At 36.5% G+C, this 24,188-nt stretch overlaps 1 protein-coding gene across 2 annotated transcripts in view; it reads right to left on the minus strand.

The window, feature by feature from the left end:
- Window positions 1-374: 374 nt before the first annotated feature.
- Window positions 375-24,188, minus strand: part of ppp2r2ba (protein phosphatase 2, regulatory subunit B, beta a) — an 82,258-nt gene continuing 58,444 nt past the window's right edge. For both annotated transcript variants that reach the window (XM_073820366.1, XM_073820367.1), the window contains exons 2-9: window positions 17,971-18,068; window positions 13,966-14,131; window positions 13,375-13,487; window positions 8,796-8,973; window positions 8,064-8,228; window positions 3,985-4,154; window positions 2,134-2,225; window positions 375-2,027 (exon numbers count right to left, since the gene is read on the minus strand). In XM_073820366.1, coding sequence (XP_073676467.1) covers window positions 1,748-2,027; window positions 2,134-2,225; window positions 3,985-4,154; window positions 8,064-8,228; window positions 8,796-8,973; window positions 13,375-13,487; window positions 13,966-14,131; window positions 17,971-18,068 — 1,262 coding nt within the window. In that variant the 3' untranslated portion in view covers window positions 375-1,747. The remainder of the gene's footprint in view (window positions 2,028-2,133; window positions 2,226-3,984; window positions 4,155-8,063; window positions 8,229-8,795; window positions 8,974-13,374; window positions 13,488-13,965; window positions 14,132-17,970; window positions 18,069-24,188) is intronic.

The raw sequence follows: 24,188 nt of genomic DNA on the forward strand, positions 1-24,188 counted from the left end.
AATTACTGCTCCAACTGTAAAATCATAATAAATTAGTATGGAATCTTGGAATCTGCCCTCTTCTGTCTTTTATTTTATTTTATTTATATGGTGTTTTCTGTCTTTAAATTTCAGTGGAGTCTATAATTGCAATTGAAGTGGATAGTGATTGAAGGTGTCAGTCCCTAATATTCTGCCAAATATATATATATTTTTTTTTGCATAGGTAAGAAAATCATATGGGTTTGGAACAACATGAGGTGAGAAAATTACATGCATTTTAATTCTTTGATTTTGCACGAAAGGCTAATTTAGACAGTATGTCTGCTCATTAAACTGTCACATGAGGGCGCCATTGTTTAATTTACGTGTAGTGAAAAGGCGAGCAAGAAACATTTTTATTTCAACTTCTCATTTCTTTTTATTTTCAACGAATTCCATTAAGCATAAAGACTGCATGGCAAATAATTGCATGTAGATACATTCTGAGCTATAAAACTTTGTTTCATTAAGAAGTTTACATCTGAAGTGTTTTTTTTTCTTCAGAAGAGAACATTACTGGTTCATTTGTACATAATAAAATTCCCTGATATCATTTAACCTTCACGTCATGTATAGGCTACATCATGATACCGGTTTTCCTGTCATCCTCAGGCCAGAGTGACGTAACTGAACGATGACGTTTTAACAGTCTCGGACAAATGCAGCGGAAACGATGGAAAAAGATGACATCTGATTGTTACAGGTTCATTCGATTGGTACGGAACAGGTATTTTCTTCATTGGCTCATTATAGATGACATGTTGCATGCAATAATACTTTTTTCACCCAGCACGGCACTGAAGAATAAAAAAAAAAAAACGGGGTATACTGTAAAGTTATGAGCATACTGAGATAAAGTGGAGACTATAATTCAAAATTCAAGTACTTCAATTCCGTGTACTGAAAATCCATGTCGCTGCAATTCTTTTCCCTTCTTACACAAAGCTATTTTTCACATTGCTTGTAAAAACATTCACACTTCACAACCCAAATACCACCCGTCCGAAAACCCTCCCACCCTCCACCCCGTCTGCCCCCCAAGTACCCACATACGAAAAGAAGGCACCACAGCTTATTAATGGTTACATCAAAATAAGAGGACAACATGAAATGACAAAACAGAACCAATGGGATTGACTTTTACTTTAGAGCTCCTTTCAAGAGGAATAATCAGGTCGCAAGAGACTGTGATTCCGTTCACAGATTGTTTGTTTCGACACTACAATCAGTGCAGATCACATTCTTAGTCTATTACGGATCAGTCAGACATTTCAGAGGAAGTTGGAGGGCATTGTGTTTCAAAGGGAATGAAAATCCATTGTTTTTGTAAAGGCACCCCTTTGTTTCCGATGCCAGGATGTCAGCGAAGGCCTGTCTTTTTCACTGTTTCTTCATATCATTGCAGTGAAAATGCACATTTGTCCAGATTTAAAGAGTCAGGCATTTCCTTCCAGCAGAGAAATGAATAAATACGATAAATAACCAAGTTTACGGAAGAGGAAATGCAGATACTTAATAGAGGAAGAATGATTGTGCGGGGCAGGATGCTGAAAGTCTGGCAGCATCCCTGCACATGGCCAGCGTTATCTGTCCACACTTCTCCCTACATCATAGGCAACTTCCTGTTTCTCATCACAAATGACACCTTGCAATATCCTGCTGAGCTGCAGCATTTTGTTCCTCTTTCTCTCTCTTTTCAGCTACGTGTGGAGGTGGTACAGTTGTGCTAGTTGACCTTATCCTGGAATATGTAAAGGTTATTGGTGGCTGCCACAGCGATGATGTTCTCGGAAGGATGCCAGGCGGTGTGGAGAATTTTCTTGCTAAAGTCCAGGCTGTCCACACTGATTTCATCTTTGCGACGCTTGCCGCCCACACACACCTTACGCGGTTTCAGGATCGCCCGAGGCTTGCTGTTCTCCCGGGACGCCTCCAGTGTCACGTCCCGCTTCGTATTACGGTCAAACATTCGGAAGAAGTTGTTGTAAGAACCAGTCATGATCACACTAGAAAGCGAAACATCAACAATATTCATTTTTAGATCATTATTGTATTTATTTATCATTCACAATTTGACCCAGTATGTTTATTACAATAAATTAATACACTGACCTGTCTGAACCATTCCAAACACATTCAAATTTGTCGAAGATGCAGTCATTCTCATACAGCGAGCACAGCTTACTTCTTAGATAATCGTGTACCTGGTGGATGAAACAGTGACGATTGTTAATTAATTGTTAATTCAGGGTGTGTTCACACTTGTAGTTCTGTTCGTTTGGTTCATTTGGTTCGGACCAAAACGGAAAATGATGCATTTGGTCCTGATTCGTTTTACACTGGCATTTTTGACAGTGAACCTAAAGATACCGAACCTAAAGGCATAGTGATACATTCACAACCTGATTGGTCTGGTTGAATGACGTATATTTCGTGACGGAACTCACAAAAAATGGACTTAAAGCGGCACTGCCGGTGTATGACATCAAAGTAACCATTCACTGATCTATCTGCTCAGCGCTGTTTTAAGTCGAAAACACCTAATGCCGTATACTGGACTAAGCACAATCATTTTATTTTTACCACCTGCGAACTCACAAAGAGTTCATAAAAGGCACTTTACCTCCTTGTTGCTCCACGTTTTCCCCCTGCTCATTTTACACCTCTTGTTTCCTTCGTGAAATCACGTCGCATAGCGTCGCATCTTGTCATTACTTCCTGTTTTTGGTTTGTTTAGAAGTATTTGGTCCATGTTTCATACCAGAGTTTGGAAGTGGACGGAGACCCATCTTTTTAGCGGTCTCGGTCTGCTTGTTTGGTGCGCACCAGGGTTCGAATGGCAGCATTCACACTTACTCAAATGAACCGCACTAACAGAGCAATTGCACCAGAGTTTGTTTTGATTGAACCAAACATGACAAGTGTGAACACACTCCTAGTAAACACTGAAAATAAATCTCTTTTTAGACAGTGTGTGACTTTTAAATACCCCAACATATAATTTAATGAGCATTTCCTGTGTTGTTGTATTTTCTAGAACATTGGTGGAAAATGATTTGAAACTGATATGTGCCTAACAGTCTTATGAAGTAAAGTATGACTGTTTGAGAAACCAACGATATCTGCAAATCATGATTGAGGTAAGTGGTATTTTTAATTCAGGGGATTGAATGTTCTCATTATATAGAGCATTTTATTGGGGAACATTTGTATAATGTAATATTTTTGGTCTGATTCCTCAAATCTTCTTTTAGGAGTGTGCCAGCATAGCGTTGAAGCTAACAGACATGGATTAAAAGCCAAAAAAGCCAAATATAATTTAATGGAGCCCTTTAAATTAAGCATTAGTCTTCAGTCAGAGCTGGGTAGTAATCAAAAATTAAGTAATTGTAATTCGACTGAATTACATTTTAAAATACTCATAATCAGACTACAGTTACTTTTTATTGATTACATAGTTACATATTATTTACACGATAGCAATACATTAGTTCTAATTTTTGTGATTCTCCCTAATTCCTCTTTATCATCTTTTACATCTTCCTTTCTAAAATAGCCTACTGCTTATATACATTCAGAAAGTCCTCCAGTTTTGTGGACATTCACACAAAGATCAGTCATTAGTCAGGTCGTGACGCAGCATTTGACCACTGATTTACAAACTTTTTGTCATCTGATTCTCTTTCGCCTAATTTATATACTTAAAGTACCCCTGAGATTTTAAAATAAATATTTGAATAATTAAGTATCACATTTGCATGTTCATTGGTTTTCTGACATTGGTTATAGAAAACATATTAAAAATATTTCATTTGTTTTTTTTTTGATTGATTGATTTTGAAATGTTTATTTTAATGTAACTTTTTTTATGATTTAATTTATTATTAGGTTTTCATTAAACTCAAACCCCCCTGCAGTTCATTCACGACATATAATGTTTAATGCATTTCATGTTTCATGTACCTGATAGGTTTCCAGTGGTTTGCTTTCCATATTGAGATCCCAGACCTTCACTGTCAGGTAGTCACGTGTCATCAGGTATCGCCCACTGTGGCTGAACTTAACGTCAGAGATGGATGAGATGATTTCAGAGAAAAATGAGCGATTGCTTGGGTCTTCTGGCTCCTCGAAAACTAGAAGAGAATGAGAAATCAAATATAGAAATGTTAAAATTAGAATAAAACATGTCCCGTCTTCATTGAATATCCCATCTCCTTTAGAAGTGCACTGCCTTAAGACTGTTAATGTTTTTTAAAGAAGTCCCTTCAAAGTTGCAATACAGAAAAAAGAAGTAATACTATGAAATATTATTATTTAAAATAACAGTTTTTTTTATTTATTTAATTTTTTAGCATCATTACTCCGGCATTCAGTGTCACATCATCCTTTAAAAATCATTTTAATATGCTGATTTATTACAGAAATCTTTTCTAACAACGCAAGTCTTTACTATCACTTTTTAACACATCCTTGCTGAATAAAAGTATTAATTTCTTTCAAAGAAAGAAAGAAAAAAAAGTGCTGCCCAAATGTACTACCCCAAACTTTAAACGGTGTTGTATATTGTTACAAAAGATTTCTATTTCAAATAAATGCTGTTCTTTTTGACATCAAAGAAACATCCTGAAAAAAGTATCACACATTCAAAAAAAAATTTAATTAAGCAGCACAAATGTTTCCAACATTGATAATAAATCAGCATATTAGATTTCTGAAGGATCATGTGACACTGAAGACTGGAGGAATAGTGCTGAAAATTCAGCTTTTTATCACATGAATAAATTATATTTTAAAGTATAATAAAATAGAAAACCACTATTTTAAATTGCAATGATATTTCACAATATTACAGTTTTTTCTGTATTTGTAATCAGCCTTGATAAGTAGAAAGTACTTTTTTAAAAAAAACATTAATTTTGATCCCAAACTTTTGGAAGGGCACTTCAAAATACATCACAGATTGAGAGTGCCATTTCATGTTGGCCTTAAAAACAAACCAACTTTCCAAAGAAAGTTTTTCTAAATCACTTTCACTGTTTGCTTCCCAACACGTCATAAATCTGCCTGGCTCGCCAGGGAAATAATACACCTGTCAGAATAGAGAAACAGATATTTATCATCCACTATCGATTATCCCCTCACTGTTTTGTTGACTCAGTTGTGGATTATCCTGTGATTTATCTGCAGGCGGATAAAAAAACACAGACAGAGGGGGAGGAAACAGATCAATGCTTGCAGGGATATTTGGGCACTGGTGGACTGCAGGTGTTTGTCATGAGTGTGCCGTGTCACATTGTGAGCCTGTCCACCTGCAGTCTTGCTGGGTGTCATTCAGAGGGGGCTAATGAGTCCTCTGGGGAGTGATGTGTAGGGCTATGGGCCTCCGCTGCTGCTCTGAGCCCTGCTGGGCTTGGTTAGCCTCCCCCGCCTGACACCGCAGATTGATTTTTAAGAATATTCTCTGGGACGCCTAGAAGATTTATTAGTGTGGATGGAAGGAGCAACACACACATGCACACACTACGCAATATAGAAGATACTGAGGAGGTCTTTCCTGAGGCAGACTGGCACATCCGCCTGCTGTGAGATCATGTACCAAGGAAAAAATTGACAGATGTGTGTATAATTTAGGTCAGTATGGTGCTGGAGATATAAACCAAGGCGGCTAAAACCGAAGCCCTCACAGTTGTTACCCCCTCCAGCAAATCTGGCCTTTTAAAATTCAGCGGCAGTATGTAAATATCTATTCAACAGGATGTGAACACATGGACCAGTGAGCACGTCGATAAAACCAAGGAAATGACCAAATTCTTTCAGCGGTGTGAAAACTATAGGCACAGCTATCTGCCCTTGAGCATTGATTTTTATGCCAAGCTTAAATGTCAATGCATTCAATCTGATCATCAAATGCACATCCAGGACTCCCACACTAAACTGGAAATGGAAATGTGTCAATTTGTGGTTATCAATTCAGCCATGTGCAGCCAAAAGGGATGCCACTGTAGCACCAGTACAGGTTCATCAGTCTGCATTGTGTCCAATCCCCAAATGAAATTAGCCAGTTAAGCTCAAGGAGACGCAATCATATAAAAAATTTGCATAATCCTCACCTCCAAAGCCCTCGCCCTAGGTGGAAGAGAGGCTAATCCCTGTCATGGCGTATGTAGTGGCTTTGCTCTCTAGAGACAATGGTGTTTCTGAAGCTGTACTAGCCCTTGCATTTGTAATGTTACAATAATGCAGTAAGGACCCATTTAAAAAGGTGTACAATATGTTAACGACTATAAAGATTATTATTGGTGTTTGCTAAGGCAAGCATCACTATTACCTATTGGGGCTTTGTTCAAATCCCTACGATGATGCATAATAACTCATCCTGCACTATTTGTGACCCTGGACCACAAAACCAGTCTTAAGTAGCACGGGTATATTTGTAGCAATAGCCAAAAATACACTGTAATATGCCGTAATATGCATTGCTAAGAACTTATTTTTGGACAACTTTAAAGGTTTCAAATAGTTGTATGTCTAATCCTAACAAACCATGAACTAGAGACATGAATAATACCTCAAATCCTACAGTTTGGTAAGCAAATGCTGTGCTATACAGTACTGTGCAAAAGTTTAAAGCCACTAGTATTTTCACCAGCTAAAAAAAGGGTTTAAGTCCGTTATTTCTATCTTTTACTATAGTGTGTCAGTAGGAAATATCAGTTTAAATTCCCAAACATTCGTTTTGCCATTAAATGTAATAATCCAGTAAGATTTTTGTTTGCACATAGAGTCTGACAACAGCCAGTGCTCCACACAGAGATCTGATCTCATCATCATCATCATCCAGTCTGTCTGGAATGACATGAAGAAACAGAACAAACTGAGACAGACTAAATCCGGAAGAACTGTGGCAATGTCTCCAAGATGCTTCAAGAAACCTACCGGCAAAGCTACAGTACTGGTAAAAGTTTTATTCACTTGTGTAAAAATGATGTCAAATGACAATGCTGTCAAAAAGAATGTCATAAATAGATTTTCTTTATCAGTTAACTTCTCTTAACTAAATTAAATCAACATTTAAAGTGACCATTCTTTTTTTTAAAGGAGCTTCTGCCCTACATTTGCGCATAGTTTTTCAGGTAGCTTTGGAGGTAGGTTTCTTGAAGCATCTTGGAGACATTGCCACAGTTCTTCTGGATTTAGTCTGTCTCAGTTTGTTCTGTTTCTTCATGTCATTTCAGACAGACTGGATGATGATGAGATCAGATCTCTGTTTGGAGCACTGGCTGTTGTCAGATTCCTTGTGCAAACCAAAATCTTACTGGATTATTACAGTTAATGGTAAATGTAAATGTAAATGGAAAAGGAATATTTCCTACTGACACACTACAGCAAAAGATAGCAATAACTGACTTAAAACCATTTTTTTGTAGGTGAAAATACTAGTGGCCTTAAACATTTGCACAATACTGTACTTTTCTAAGCTATAAGCCTTACAGTGTGTTCACACGGGGCGTCAGCGTCAACGCTTCCCGTTGACTTTGAATGGGTGACGTCAAGCGTTGCCGAAAAGAATTGTGGATCCGTCGGCGGCGCTTCACTTGCGTTGCTTGCGGCAGAAGTTGAGAATTTTTCAACTTCTGCCGAGAGCAACGCCAGTGAAGCGCCGCCGACGGAAGCGTCAGCCAATCAGGATCGCTCTATGCAAATATAGTAGCCAGGCGACAGCCAATCACGTTCGTCCTGTTCAAGAGCAGCAAACGGTCTAATTTCATTGGCTGACGCTGCTATGACCATGGCGTCAGTGCCAAACTTCAGCCACGCCTTCCGTCAAGCATTGACGCTGACGCCCCGTGTGAACACACCGTTAGTTTCTTTCTGTTGAATTTCTTTCTAATATGCTGATCTAGTGTTCAAGAAAACACCTGATATTGCTGTTCATTATTTTTTAAGTTTCTTTGATAAATATGACCGCAAAACTTTTGAACGATAGTGTAATGTTGGCTCATGTATGTCTTTTTTTCTCTACTAGGGTTACACTGACTTACATTTTGAGTGGTTGTCACAAAGCGCTGACGCCCTCATGTCACACAGCCGTATAGAGCCTTTACTGCTACTGTAGACGAAGGTGTTGCACTGGTGAGGATGAAACTCTGCTGCCGTTATCACCTCCGTCAGCTCCTCCATGTTTGCTGGCTTAATGTCTACAATGTCTGAAAAAGCAGCTCAGGAAAACGCATCACCTTGTAGGTTTAATTGTAGTAGAAACATGAAGCTCTTAAGCCACACATCATGTTCTCACACAGTAAAAAAACACATCACGGAGCAAAGAGAAATTTGACAAGGCTCCGACAGACAAGACAGAGCACGTTACTTAGGTATGAAACAAAGTCTCCGCTTTCAAATTTGGCCATTTTTTAAGAAATTCAAACAATAAATACAGTTTTGTGGCTTTTTAATGTGTCTCATTTCAAGTGGCATGTTAATCAATCATCTTTTCCTCTTTACTAGTTATAGCATGAAATAAACATGAATGAACATCAGAAGGTGTTTTGTTTCAACCATGGAAAGACTCAAAACACCATTTCAAGTTCAAGTCCATCAACGTTAATATAATCTAATGTCTGGTTTGTATTTTCAGACAAAAATGTCAGATTCGGCACTACAATTGGTCAGATCACCTGCCAATCAAACTTACTGCAAAGGGTCAATTCTGTTGGGCCCAGTACTGAAGGTAAACTTTCTTTTCCAAAACATTTTTTGTCAGATTTAAAGGATACTGAAGCTTCTGTTTGTGATCTCCAGGTTCCAAAGGTTGATCCTCAAGTCATCGGTGGACATGAAGGTCTCATAGTCGCTGTTGACAGAGATGGAGTTGATGTGGTATGTGTGCGCATTGGAAAACACTCTCCTAGGTGTGGCGTCAACCATGAGGTCCATGGGCCGCAGTACTGGCACCTGAGAGAAGACGAGACATAAAAAGTTCAGAATGTGCTGCAACAATTGCAACAACCACAACACAGTCATCCTTTATCCAAAGATTGTTGGTCATATCACCACTAGGGACCCTCTTGTCATTCATCAGCAAAAACTGGGACATACATAACAAACCATAACTCTATTTAAAGAATGCTGAATTAAGCAGCAGGGAGAAACACAGGGAGAAAAAACTAGCTCCTCAAACCATATCATGGGGTCTTTAATAATTGGTAGAACTGATTAAAAATGCACGATTAACCTTTTTTTAGAGTTCTATATTTGGCACCTCACATCTAATTGGGGCTAATGACCATTATGATGGCGCTCAACATGCATTTGGCATTTTGTGGGCTGGGACCATCCAGCGGGACACATTTTATAAAAGTCCACTGAACTAAACGTCCTGCTGTGAGCTGATGCCCAGAACAGCACCAATGCCCCACCCGCAGGTCTTAATTGCAGTATGCAGATGAGGCCTGTTTAACTGACGCTGATGTTTAGAGGCAGCGCATGCCTCCAAAAAGAGAATCACTCATTACCACATCACAGAAGCACCTCTGCCTTATGTGAGAGGCATTTAAATCAGTCCTTAGCTGTAAAATTACCCTTTTAGGCTTTTAAACCACTATTGTAATGTATCAGCTGCTTTCGGATGCAGAGGATGACTGCAGTGAGCTTTTAAAGAGGAATATGTATATCAGGTTGTTTTGGTTTAGTTGTGCACGCCCAAGTGCACACATTAGCATTTCATGTGCTGTTTGTTTATCATGCTGACAGATTTATATGTCGTCCATTTATTAGTCTCAGCATAAGATGGCACACCCATGGACCACCCACAGTTTATTCACTGACCATCTGATGCTTTCATAAGCATCTGATATTTTCATAGGGGTACAATATATGTCTTTTAAGAAAAACTAGTCAATGGATTAGCCATGTTGCCATCAATAGTTTGAAAGAGGAGGCACCTAGTTTGAAGTAAATCTATGAGCAGGATTCTGTAGTATTCTGAGTAATAACACTTTGTATATTTTTAACACTATTCATTTGTGATTCCAGAAGTTTCAAGAACTGTATGTAGTTCAATAGTTATTGTTAGTGAAAAAAGAAATATTAATTTATTTTTGTCTTGGTTATATGTGTTTTGAGCAATTGAATTACATTAGATTGTTTTTACTATCATAATATTAATCATATTAATAATTAAGACTTTAAAATATAGCTGCAAGCAGCGATTAACAGGGTTCAAGCTCTTTAAGGCATTTAAGCACATATGAAAAAAAAGTATTATTTAGCAAGCCTGTAACCACCTAAATCAGTGATTTAAAAAATAATTTTGGCAAATCTAGATTATTTACCATAGAAATATGATTCATTTTAACACTTATTTTTAGCACTTTAACACCTATGGTTGAATTTGCATAAAACTTTGCATACTTGTTCAGAATCATTTGTCACGTTTCGTGAAGTTTTGAGTTTTTGTTTAGGATTTATAGGCTTTTGGGTATATTTGGCCACCCCTCTTTTCTAAACGTTCCTGTTATAGCTACCCAGAGGGTATTAATGTAGAGAGGCCAGAGAATCTTGCTGCAGTGCTTATGTTGAGGTTGAGTAAAAAACCTAGGACTAGTTCATAAAAGTAGTTTTTTACATTACATTTTACATTTTACATTTACGTTAGCACCGCCTAGTGCCTGATTTCTTTTAAAAGTCTTACAGACCTCTAGGGCCACTAAGTTTTCATTAACCTTGTCTAATAGATGCTTAAAAGTAATTTTTTTCATGTTTTTTGAGATACATAAATGTCCTCATAGACACTTGGTACATTGGACATAGAAATGGCATTAGAGCTGCAACAAACGATTATTTTAATAATCGATTAATCTAACGATTTTTAGAACGATTAATTAACTAATCGTCGATTAATCGTGCAAACATCCACATTGCTTTTTATTGTTGATGTTGTCAATAATGTCGACTAATCGTTGTCAGCCCTACACGGCATACCAATTTTCAAGCTGATTGGTCTAACGTGTGCGTAGTTATAGCCTTTTTATGTTGTTATAGTGCCACCAAGTGGCCAACCTCCATGTTTTTTTTACTGTGACCTCAGATTGAGCTCTGAGTTGTTCTGAGTTTGGCAAAAATATCTATTTCTGTTCAATGTGGGTGTTAGTAAAAGCTGCTCCACCCCTTTCGAACATTTTTGCATTCCCGTCACAACGGTGAGTCGAAACCTTTTTTAATAATTATTGATATTCACTGTCACAGAGAATCTTACTGCACTGGTTTTGATTCTGATTTGGTGAAAAACCTAGGACTAGTTTGCAAAAGTAGGTTTTTAAAAAAAATTGAAAATACCCGAAATGAAGCGTTAAGCGAAAATGTGGTGTTTTGACCATCATGGGCCAAGGATTCCAACAATATAAGGCATTTGAACATGCAACTAATAGTTTAGGAGTTATTGCTATAAAACAGCATTAACTGTCAGTAAAACAGAACTAACAATTTACGAATAAAGCTTCCAAAAGGAAGTTTTCACTGTGATTCCATAGAAGAACAATGGGTTCCCTAAGAACCTTTCAGTGAACAATTCTTAAAATTATATTTTTTTTCTTAGTGCGAAGTTTCCATTAATGTTAAACGTTCTTCATGGAACCATCAATGCCAATAAAGAAACTTTATTTTTAAGAGTGTATTTAGAAATATGGCTACAGGAATCTCTCCTTTTTACATATAAAATAACTATGGAATCTGAGGATGTCCCTCTGTTTTTAATGTCTCTTGAGGGGAAATAACCTCCTGTGCCAAATTCAGCAGTCCCACATTAGTTCAAAGAGCAAACAGATCACGCAGGAGGAAAGGAGGGAGCGAAAGACCATGGAATAGATAAGAAAATGCATTTATTATCTACCACTGAGATGGGCAGGGGGATGGGGGATTGGCCAACACCTTGCTTTCAGTTTTTACGGCACAGACAGCATTAGTAGGTTAAATATCACAGGACACCTTTTTGATTTGCTGTATTGTTATAAAAGGTCAGGTATCCGCTGACTTTAAATGGCACGCCGGTCACATCTTGTATCACGTCAGCTCATGGACTTCAGAAACTAGACCATAGCAAACCTTAGGGGTAAAATTGCATACTGAGACAAGAGTAAGATCACAGCGCTGGCACTAGAGACTGCCAGAACACATGACGTGTGTCTCATCCCTCCCCTCCTCCATCACTACCGGAGCTCCACGATAAACTCGTCTCCGCATCTCCACCGCACATACATTTCACGGTCCAAATGGGATTGCCGCCCGCTCTGTGCCATCACCCCGGTGTCAGGCTAATCTTCTGCCCGGACAGACAATGGTGGAGGAGTGGAGTGCTTTAATCCATTAGGCCGTGGAGCAGAAAACAGACACCACACCAAACATTAATGGGTACTCGGAGTCGCGCCCTCTTTTGTATCTGTATTCAATTTGGAGGGATGAGTGGAGAACGAGTGAGAAGGAGAGCAGAGGGAGGAATGATTGCGAGCCCCTTCACTGCACATTATCGTCTGTCTTTGTCCTTGCTGTTTGATTATGAATGAATGCCTTTTGGTCGCTGACAGCTCATCATTTGTCAGCATCGGTGCTGAACACTGACACAGAGAATGAGATTTTCATGTGAGAATGTGAGGCGAACAGCAGCTACTTCTCAAAGCATTAATGAGAACACGCACCAGCAGATTTATAATAAACCTCTGACTTCCAGGTATGATATTGAAATAGATGTACTTCAGTGGAGGATGAGATCTAACTGTTCAACTGTCTGCCATTTCAGCTTCTCCAAAAAACAGAGCAAACTACATATTTCAGCATGCATTACTGTCAGCTAAACCACTCAAAACATACACATGGGTTGTAGGAATGATTCTCACAAAACCTTGGAAGGTAAATTAGATTATGCTTAAAGAAAATGAAGCATGTTTTAAAGACTATTCATATTTTCTTGTATTGTGTGGCAATTTTCATGACAATTAAGGACATTTTAATTGTTATTGTAATGCAAAATAAATACATTAATAAAATATTCATTGTAGTATTTTTTGTCAAAGCTTAATTTGTGCTGAATTAAATAAAAACATTATACTGCCCTAATGAGAATTTAATGATAATGAAAATTATGGTAATTAATTGTCATAAAAATAATGTCACAAAGCAAATGTTATTAATGCTCTTAGAAACAGGCTTCATGTTATTTATGCAAAATATGTATTTTTTTATTTTCTTTGTTTACTAGATATGTCAGAATATCTGAAATGCTTCTGACATATCTAGTGAACAGATGTAATTTACTTGTCTTTATTGTGTATTTGCAGGTGGTGATAAGACAAGCGAGCTAACCCGTAATGAGGTGATGGTGGCCGGGTCTCTGATTCTTCCATCTTCGTCCTTCAGGTTATATCCCTCCGGTCTCTTATCCCTCTCACTGATCTTCCACAGTTTCACAGTTTTATCTGAAAATAGACCATTACACACAGTGCAGCTTCATTATACCATTTGGAAGCAGGCAAAGCATGATGAAAAGAAAAATTGAGAGAAAGAAGAAAATAAGGTGGGCAGTGGGAAATTTTGCAGTCTGTGGGACACAATCTGGCACACGGCTGGAAAAGATCCAGCACCGACAGAGAATGTAAACCGTAGCCATACCATCTGAACGTGGGGAGATGTATGATGTCATTGGAAGACTTGACTGTTCCCTTACTGTTCCAACAATCTTTTGTTGAAATGACAGCAGCTATCACATATACATAATAGCTCACATTAAGAGTTTGCGGTCTAATGCAGTCTGATTTTGCTTGGACCTTTTGTGTTCGACAGAAGAAAGTCAGTCACACATTTGGAGCAATGTGAAGATGAGTACATGATGACAGAATGTTCTTTTATGGGTAAATTTTTCCTCCAACTGCATTGAGATCTCAAATGTGGACTCACCATTGGTGGAGAGCAGGAAGTAGGCAGCATTCTGCTGAGGCAGCCAGCGTATCTTATTTATCTTCTCCTCGATCTCTAAACTCTTCAGGTAGTCAAACTCTGGCTCGTGACTCTGAAACGTGCTGTAAACATTATACTCCCCACGTCTGTGAGGCTGGTTCTTGCTCTATGGGAAAAAGGAGAGAAATGCCATCCTCTAAGTTCAGCTGTGTAGCTCATTACTAGCATATGTTGTGTTATGCTTGTACATACAGTTGAGGTCAAAAGTGTACATACACCTTGCAGAATCTGCGAAATGTTAATTATTTTATCAAAAGAAGAGGGAATATACAAACTGCATGCTATTTTTTATTTAGTACTGACTTGAATAAGATATTCACATAAAAGACATTTACATATAGTCCACAAGAGAAAATAATAGCTACGTTTATAAAAATTACCCCGTTCATATATTTACATAAACTTGATTCTTAATACTGTGTTGATGCCTGAATGATCCACAACTGTTTTTTTTTTTTTTTTGTTTAGTGATAGTTGTTCGTAGTCCCTTGTTTGTCCTCAAAAGTTAAACTGCCCGCTGTTCTTCAGTAAAATCCTTAAGGTCACATAAATTCTTTGGTTTTTCAGCATTTTTGTGTAATTGAAACCTTTCCAACAATGACTGTATGATTTTGAGATTCATCTTTTCACACTTAGGACAACTGACAACTATTACAGAAGGTTAAAATGCTCACTGATGCTATCAGGGTAAATTTACCTTATTTTGTCTTCTGGGAAACATAAGTATCTTTTGTAGCTTCTGAAGGGCAGAACTAAATGAAAACATATGACATTTAGGCAAAAAAAATACATCTTTATTATGTTCAAAAGTTTTCACCCCCAGGCACTTAATGCATTGTTTTCCTTTCTGGAGCATCAGTGAGTGTTTGAACCCTCTGTTATAGCTGCATATAAGTCTCTCAGTTGTCCTCAGTGTGAAAAGATGGATCTTAAAAATCACACAATCATTGTTGGAAAGAGTTCAAATACACAAAAATGCTGAAAAACCAAAGAATTAGTGGTCCCTGAAGGATTTTTCTGAAGAACAGCCGGCAGTTTAACTGTTCAGGACAAACAAGAGACTCACGAACAACTATTACTGAACAAAAACAAACAGAAAAAACACAGCTGTGGATCATTCAGGTAACAACACAGTATAAAGAATCATATGTAGGTAAACTTTTGAACTGGGTCATTTTTATAAATTCAACTATTATTTTTTCTTGTGGACTATATGTACATGTCTTTTATGTAAAATATCTTATTCGGGTCAGTACTAAATAAAAAATAACATGCATTTTGTATGATCCCTCTTATTTTGGTAGGTGTATGTAATGTGTATGTAAATGTTTGACCTCAACTGTAGCAACTATATGTCGAGGGAAATCTGTGGCAAAATAACTACATTCTAAGTGGTAATGGAAAGCATAATCAAATTACTCAAAAATATATAATAAATGAACACGCAAGGGATGGAGAATGTGTAGAACTTTGTAAATAATGAGCATTGAGATCAATGGAAATCCACAGAGCTTTGTGCCTGTGAATATCCCACAATGTGCTGCTGATCTTGTTAACAGCTAATTGCAGGTTTCCTGGTCACAGTTGGACTATTACGTTAATGCATTCGCAATCAATGGCAGCATGGAAATAAGGAAGTTTTCACATTGAGAACCATCAAAATCAATAATTGTGTAAACCACTCATGCAGTTAAATTAAAGTAAACAGAAAGGAGTCCCTCTCTAGAGAGGACTGTAAGAGTCCATCTGTGTGAAGTAGCAGCGTTGGCTGACAGCATAGCATCTATTTTAGAGGAAGAATAAACTGAATTCAACAGAAAATCCTGCATAAATGGTGTAACTACCCAAAATATGTAATGTTACAGTAGTTTAGAACTGACAGTTTTCCAATTACAAGCTACTTTTTCCAATGTGTAGCAGTGCAGCGTGACCAAACACCAATACATTGTATTACTCACAGCTTTACTAAATGGCTCTCTCTCATATAGTATGTTGGAAAGTCCAGTTTATTTTAGTAAATCTGGTCCCTGTTTCTGTAAATGAACAGATTCAAAAAGGATTCAGTGATTTGAGACTCTAAATTTTAGACTATTTAAAGCTGAATATTTCAGGTTGGTACAGGACATTCTCTCTGATCATCTGTCACTGGCAATGTTTTCTAAATGTCATTCAAATAACTACATCAGTAACCATACTAATTTAGGATGAATTGAAATGCTGTTTATTACTACTAGGGGTTGACCGCTGTGTGTTTTTCAGGGCTGATGTTGATACTGAGTATTACAGATCAAGTAGATCAATAACCGATATTTTGTAACAATATATGGTATGGTCTAAAAATGAAAATTAATGTCAAATTAAGAATAACAAGAGCTCTAAAAAAAACAGTATTTTGAACTGATATATATGTCTGGTCTAAAAATTCTGACAAAAAAAACAATATTTTGAACTCATATATGTGTCTCATCTAAAAATGAATGTCAAAATTAAGAATAACAAGGGCTCTGACAAAAACTGTGACAAAAACAATATTTTGAACTGATCTAAAAATTCTGACATTAAACGATATTTTGAACTGATAAATGTGTCTGGTCTAAAAATGAAAATTAATGTCAAAATTAAGAATTACAAAGGGTTCTGACAAAAACTTTGACAAAAAAACAATTTTTTGAACTGATATATCTGTATAGTCTAAAAATTCTGACAAAAAAACGATATTTTGAACTCATGTATGTGTTTGGTTTAAAAATAATCTGGACTAAAAATTCTGACAAAAAATTAGAGTTTAAACCGATATATGTGTTTGGTCTGAAAATGAAAATGAATATCAAAATTAAGAATAACAATGGTTTTGACAAAAAACTTTCTTAAAATACTTTAAAATTATTTTATTGGCAAATCTGTGTTGAAAATGACCGATTGATACCGATACGGATTATTACAGATCAAGTAAACCAATAACCGATATTATGAACCGATATGTGTGGTCTAAACATGAAAATGAATGTTAAAATTAAGAATAACAAGGGCTCTGAGAAAAACTGTGACAAAAACTATATTTGGAATTGATATATGTGTCTGGTCTAAAAATTCTGACAAAAAACAATATTTTTAACCAATATATGTGTCCAGTCTAAAAATGAAAATTAATGTCAAAATGAAGAATAACAAGGGCTTTGACAAAAACTTTCTTTAAGCGCTTTTAAATTATTTTATCGGCAAATTGGTTTTGAAAATAACCGATACCGATTTTTAAATATAAAATTTTTAAATATAAAAATGCTTAATATTGGTGGAGATAATTGGTCAGGCCGATAATCGATCAACCCCTAATTACTACTCTGTTTTTAAATCAATTAGGTGTGGTCTGCTTTCGTATTTGTTTGGTTGTGTATGTGCACATTTTTCCATTTAAGTTTCTGTTTAAGATGCTATCACCCTGAGGTGAATTTATATAAAAAAAAAAGTAATTGTGTTTCTTCTTATTAAATAAATATTATTGGATGAAACATTTAACCAAGCAGTTTTGGTTACTACTGACTTCCACTGTATAAAAACCCCCACTTTTTATGTTCCACAGAATTGTCTATTTTTGTTGAACTATCCCTTTAAGTTGTTTCAGTTTAGTTAATACAGTATTGTTACTATCCAGCAGTGTAGCTAATTTCTAAGCTTCCACAAAACTGCTTATGAACAAACACATGAAAAAAAGCTTCACGTCTGAGCATGTGCACCTGAGGTTTATAGAGACCTCACCTGTGTTACCATTGTGTGTCAACTGAAACCATATTAAAGGCCACAGGAAGTTGTGTTACAGGGTGCGGCTCTGTGGTTTTTGCTCGCACAGTAAGAAAAGCAGTGAGTTTATTGACCTGCTGTCATGCTGTGTGGCGCTCTTGTTTACAGGAATGAATGCATATGAAAGAATTGATGGTTTTATCTTACCTCTTGCTCCCTTTGAAAAACCACAACTCTTCCTCCCTTGTCTCCCGTGGCCAAGAGCTCTCCAGTAGAGTTGAACTCCACAGTAGAGATGATGTCAGCTGCAACACAACACAAAAGAGCGTTTATGTATACAAGACTTACCACTTGTTTTAAGGGATAATGTACGGTCAGCTGGTCATTATCGTAAAATAAACCACAACAAGTTTATCATGTATCTCTCTGAAGAGGGTTATTTGGAGGTTAATAACCAGCTCGCTGAACATTATGCCTCTTCTTACACAGCTACTTACTAAACTAATAAATGGACATGAAATATTAATTTGAGTGTAAATTATTTTGTCATATAACAAGAAAAAGACTGTGGAGTAATAGGAAAGATGAAACTAGGTAGGTCAGTTGTACAGTTTAGCATCATAAAAAATATTTAACCACAAAATGCTTGCTTAATTAGAATTAAGTAAGACTGCATAATAAGCTTCGTTGATTGGTACCTGATCTCATGACAAAAACGTGCATTTATGGTGCATATATTTGGCAAAATGCTCCTCTCTAGAGTTCATTTTTCTGGCTGACTACTGAGTTTATGGTCATCAAATATGTTTTTCTGCGATAAATGAGACAAAACTTGACATTAGCTGGGTTTTTTTCCAAAGTGTGAATTTAACTTATGCACAAAATTGGAATATCACATAAAACATTTGCAAATAAGTGAGAACAAAGAACAAAATCATCACTTCTGGATAAAATGGCACTAAATATCACAAAAAAAATGTAGGAGAAGCCACTGAATATAATAATTTGTATATAGCTAAAATAAATTACTTGTGCCTCAGAGAGAGCAGACAAAACACAATAAATGTGGTCACTGGTTTCGGAGGCCGTTGCCAGCCGAAAATTTGGGAATGCAGTTGTGACAGTTCTGGGAGGCAGGAATTTATTAGCAAAATGCATTTCCGTCTCCCATTATTTGCATTACCCTTTTTTGCACAATTCAAAAACCACCTCAAGCAAGTGTAAAATTTTGGGATTTACATCACTTGTTTCTGATGCGATACTTCAAAATGTCAATAAAAACAGGGTGATGGAAATATTGCTATTATCTACAAGCTGTTATACTGAAGTTTTTGCGTGGTTAAAACAATGATAGAACAATTACATGAGACAGAATACGGATTTTAGTAAGATATACTCTTTCGGATGTTCATTCATGTTTATTTCATGCTGTAACTGAATTAACGCAGAGGAGACATTAAAGGAGAAGTTCACTTACAGAACAAAAATTTACTGATAATTTACTCACTCCCATGTCTTCCAAGATGTTCATGTCTTTCTTTCTTCAGTCATAAAGAGATTATGTTTTTTGAGTAAAACAGGATTTCTCTCCATGTAGTAGACTTCTAAGGTGCCCATTAGTTTGAACTTCCAAAATACAGTTTAAATGCAGCTCCAAAATGGCTCTAAACGATCACAGCTTAGGAAGAAGAGTCTTATCTAGCAAAACATCTTATCTTTATAAAAAAAAAAATACAATTGATATACTTTTTAACCACAAATGCTCATCTTGTCTAGCTTTATGTGTACTCTGTGTATTCCGGTTCAAGACAGTTAGGGTGTCGAAATAGAAACAGCAAAATCTCTCATCTCATTTTCTCATTTTCTTACTCCCATCTCTATCAACCTACATCGCTGTTTTACCTTCTTTTGTGAAGGCCGTTTGATCTTCTTTGCACGTTCACTTTGTAAACACTTGGTTGGTACTTCTGCAGTGATGGATAATTTTGAAGATGGAGGAGAAAATGATATAGGAGTTTTCTGACATACCCTAACTGTCTTAAACCAGAATACACAGAGTACACTCATAGCTAGACAAGATGAGCATTTAAGGTTAAAAAGTATATAACTTGTCAATTTTTTAAGAACGATAAGACCCTTTTTCCTTGACTGGGATCATTTAGAGCCCTTTGAAGCTGCATTTAAACTGCATTTTGGAAGTTCAAACTTAGAGCACCACAGAAGTCCACTATATGGAAAGAAATCCTGAAATGTTTTCCTTAAAAAAAACATAATTTCTTTACGACTGAAGAAAGAAAGACTTGAACATCTTGGATGACAAGGGAGTGAGTAAATTATCTGTAAATTTTTGTTATGAAGTGAACTTCTCCTTTAATGTCTCCTTCGCTTTAATTCAGTTGTAGCACATAATAAAAAATGAATGAATACGAAGCACTTCTGTTGAACTAAGGCACTACAGCGATCTGTCACTCCACATTAAACAGTGCCAAAAAGCCATTTATTGTTTGAATATTGTAATTAAAATGGACAGAATTTGAAATTGGAGACTTTGTTTCATTTCAAAAGTAACAAAGCACAAAGCTTATTACAATTTATTGGATGGGAGGTGCACTATAATGTTCCGTTCATTAACTGAAAACAGGCTAGACTAAATCTTGTGATTTAAGAATCTATATTGTTTCGTAAAAATGAAAATAAATTAAAATCGATAAATCAGTATTTACCCAGCTCTAGTAACTGCATAGATAGTTTTAAAAAAAGGGCTGAACAAATAAAAATGCCTTGACTGAAACATGAATACCAATGACATTTAAAAGTTGCAATGAAAGAAAAGATGATCAATTTCTAACATTTTAAATCTCTCTTTTTCTTCACAAAGCTTTGGCAGCCTGAACATTCTGCTAAACTTCATATGTGGAAGAAAGAAAGTCACACAGGTTTGGAAAGACATGAAGGTAAGTAATAGATTTTTCAGTGAATTATTTCTTTAATTTTACATTATACTCTTAAACATAAAGGTTCTTTATTGGCATCAATGGTTCCATGAAAAACCTTGAACACCCATGGAACCTTTTAAATGCAGAAAAGGTTCTTTATAGTCGAAAAAGGTTTAAATGTTTTTCAAAATGGTTCTTTTATAAACTGTTCACTAAAAGGTTCTTTGTAGGGAACAAAAATGGTTCTTCTATGGCACCACTGCAAAAACACTCTTTTGAAACCTTTATTTTTAAGACTGTAATGCCAGAAGAATATAAACTCATAGGACAGTTATTCTCAGGTCTGTTCCATACTATTCTTATAACAAGATAGTTTTAGGGATATATATGAAATATAGGCTGGGGACATTGTGTTTTGCAATACCAGAACACAATAAATAATATGCTTTGTCTTAATTAATCACAGCAGGATTAAAAGCTTCCATAAATGCATCTGTTTGTCAAACAACATGTGATTTGCAGGAAAACAACAATTAGTCCGCCATCTGCATATGTTAAAAGCATGCACATGCTTAAAACCTGCCTCTGTCAATACCAATCGGAAGAAAGGTGTTCTACTGCCCCACATTTGTAAGAAAATAGGTTAAAAGAGACTTAGGTAGAAGCACTGAAGTTTTTGTGCATACAAATACATGCAATAATCCTTCAAAATCATCCCTGGATCAAACCAAAAGGCTGAAAAAGCATTCAGTGCACTTAAACAGATAAAGCTGCCATTCCCGCAGCATGAACAGCTCCGAATTCTCCGCCCCTCCACAGAGAGCTGACGCTCCCCTCCTCCGACTACGATTTTCCTTCCATTCATTATCATCTGACACAGAAATACACAACATCCTTCACGTTCAACACTAAATCCACGGGATTCGCCGCCGAGGACAGAAACCGCCACGCAATTTACATACGACAGGATTAACTCCAGACATCTAATAAATCAGTCCAGAAAGACTGATTATAATGCTGGTACACAGAGAAAAAGAAGCTAATTCATTTGTCAAAAAAACAGTCTTTTATCTTTTCTAGGCGTACGATACAAAAATGAGCAATAGCAATCAAAACACCACAAATGTGATTGATTGGATTCAACCAAATGTTTCTGCATCAGTAGGAGGGTTTCCTACCTTTAAGAAATCGTCTTTTATCTTCCTCAAAAAGATGCATTTGTTTGAAGGCTGATGAGCTCTAAACAGCAGATCACATTGCTTGAATTTTCTGTATTGTTCAGTTGAAATCAACAGACTTGCTTTCATAGATGTTGCGTCTTTAGTGGAATCCGTTTATGAAAGACGAAGGGTTGAGATGTAACAAGTAGGAAAACGTGCTTCAATTTTTTTGTTTTTTTTTGAGAACCCACACACCCTCAATGGATTTATTGCTTGCTGAATTGAAAATGGGAGGAAGTGGTTGCCATGGAGACCTCTTTCCATTACTCTTGTGCTACATTTGACTGAAAGACTTTGCTGCGTATCTTAAACAGCCTGAATGCGTGGTTTACTTCGTCTGATGCCGGTCAATGGCACAGTGGGGGAGAGACAGAGAAAACAGTCTATTTTTGAACATGGCTGCTGAATGCTAATATACACAGTTTTGAAATATGGTTACAAATAGCTGAGGAGCAAGATTTGCTCACAATAGCACATTCTTTCCTACTGCTTGATGCTTCCTGTTTTCCAGTATAATGTTGCATTGTATTGTATTAACTGCATGAATGTGTTTTCTTTCAGGGTCTAGTGATGAAGGGTGGGACATCCGGAGAATCTTGCTACTAAATCTTAGGAGGATTTGGACATTCCCTTGCCAAAATAAAGCAGATATTCAATGTCTAAGCCCATTGATCTGAATTCTGTATTTCTTATCTTCGCATGCACAGAGCAAGACTACGAAACCCCCTGCTTCTTGAGGGAGGGTGACTTAGAGAACAAAATCATTACAGTCAAGACCACACCGCATTTTATTCCTTTACTGATTAGCTTTCTGTTCTTTGTTTCTCAACAGTGAGCGGCTTTTATAAAGTCTCAGCAAAGCTGCCTGAAGAGCTGGATGCCACATAAGGTGATGATACAGAAGCAGTTCTGGGATGTAGCAACGTTTCATCAATCGCTGAGGTGCACCTGACCGTACACTCTCTGCTTGGCAATAACGCAGGCCTTTCTCTCATTATAAACACATTAGCACACTGCAGTCTGAGACAGGGAGAAAACTGATGACAATGTTTTAATGAGTTTGCTCAATTACAGACATGCTATTCCTCATCTTACACTCAAGGATAAATGGGACAGCAGAGAAGGAAAGGGAAAACAGAGAGATGAGAGTGGGGGGTGTCCTATAATCAAAGCATCTGTTGACTCGGAAAGAGAGAGAGAATTCATAAAAGCAATTTCAAGGCCCTGTGGTCCAGCGTTCCCTTGCGTTTGACAAGTAAATATCCAGGGAAAGGGGATTTCACAATTTGATATTCCTATTTAGCTTACTTCAGTGACTTGGAAGAACAGTAGGGGTGGGTGAATCTGAAAAAAAAAGCCTATTTTAGGAAAATGAAGCCTATTTTAGGGTATAGTATACTCTATAGTATATAGTGATGTATATAGGGCATTGTACAGAATTGGTGCAAACTGCTGTCACACAACCAAAAAACACATTTAAAAAGCATTCAAATCTTAGGTGTTTACTAAGATCCTTTTATTATTTATTGAAACCCACAATAATAATTAACATATCAGTAAGGAACACATAATCCTTTATTTTGAGGGAAATAAACTAAATTTTAGTACAGTTATGCATTTTTTTTTTTAGTATTTTAGTATGTTTTAGTGGGATAAAATTCTGTAATGTGATGTGGTCGCTACCAAAACATTACTGTCACTACCGAAAATGTGCAGTCACGACCGAAACATGGGATGCTTTGTCAAAAATAAAGTATACTGAATTATCAACTAAGATGTTATGATAGCGTTTGGTTCAATGTAAATTCCAACTAATGAATAATTAAGTGTGATCAACATTTTGCCTTTTACAAAGAAAAACTTGATTCCAAATACAACAAATCTCATAAATTAAAATATTGTTCAAATTGTAATTGTTATTGATTTACCTTTTAATAAAATAGAAAAAGTTATATTATACAAGGAAGATGTAAGCAAAATCTTAATAGGTCAATATAACCCTTCTTATTGAATTACATATTACTGTATCAGTAGTGACAAATTTGGGAGAGGACAAATATTCAAAAAATTTTCAAAACTGCAGAATTACTATAAATGTGTACTTTAGATATTATACAATTTGAATACATACAAAATTTGTGGAAAAAAGACGTTCCCAACTCTGACTTTGAACCAATTCTGTAGAATGACCCATAGAGGAATTTTTGCACTGCAACATTATTTTCATGACAATTTCTCAATACCGTTATTACTGTGAAGCGAATAATAG

The sequence above is a fragment of the Garra rufa genome, chromosome 16, assembly GCF_049309525.1.
Source record: "Garra rufa chromosome 16, GarRuf1.0, whole genome shotgun sequence".
Lineage (NCBI taxonomy): Eukaryota > Metazoa > Chordata > Actinopteri > Cypriniformes > Cyprinidae > Garra > Garra rufa.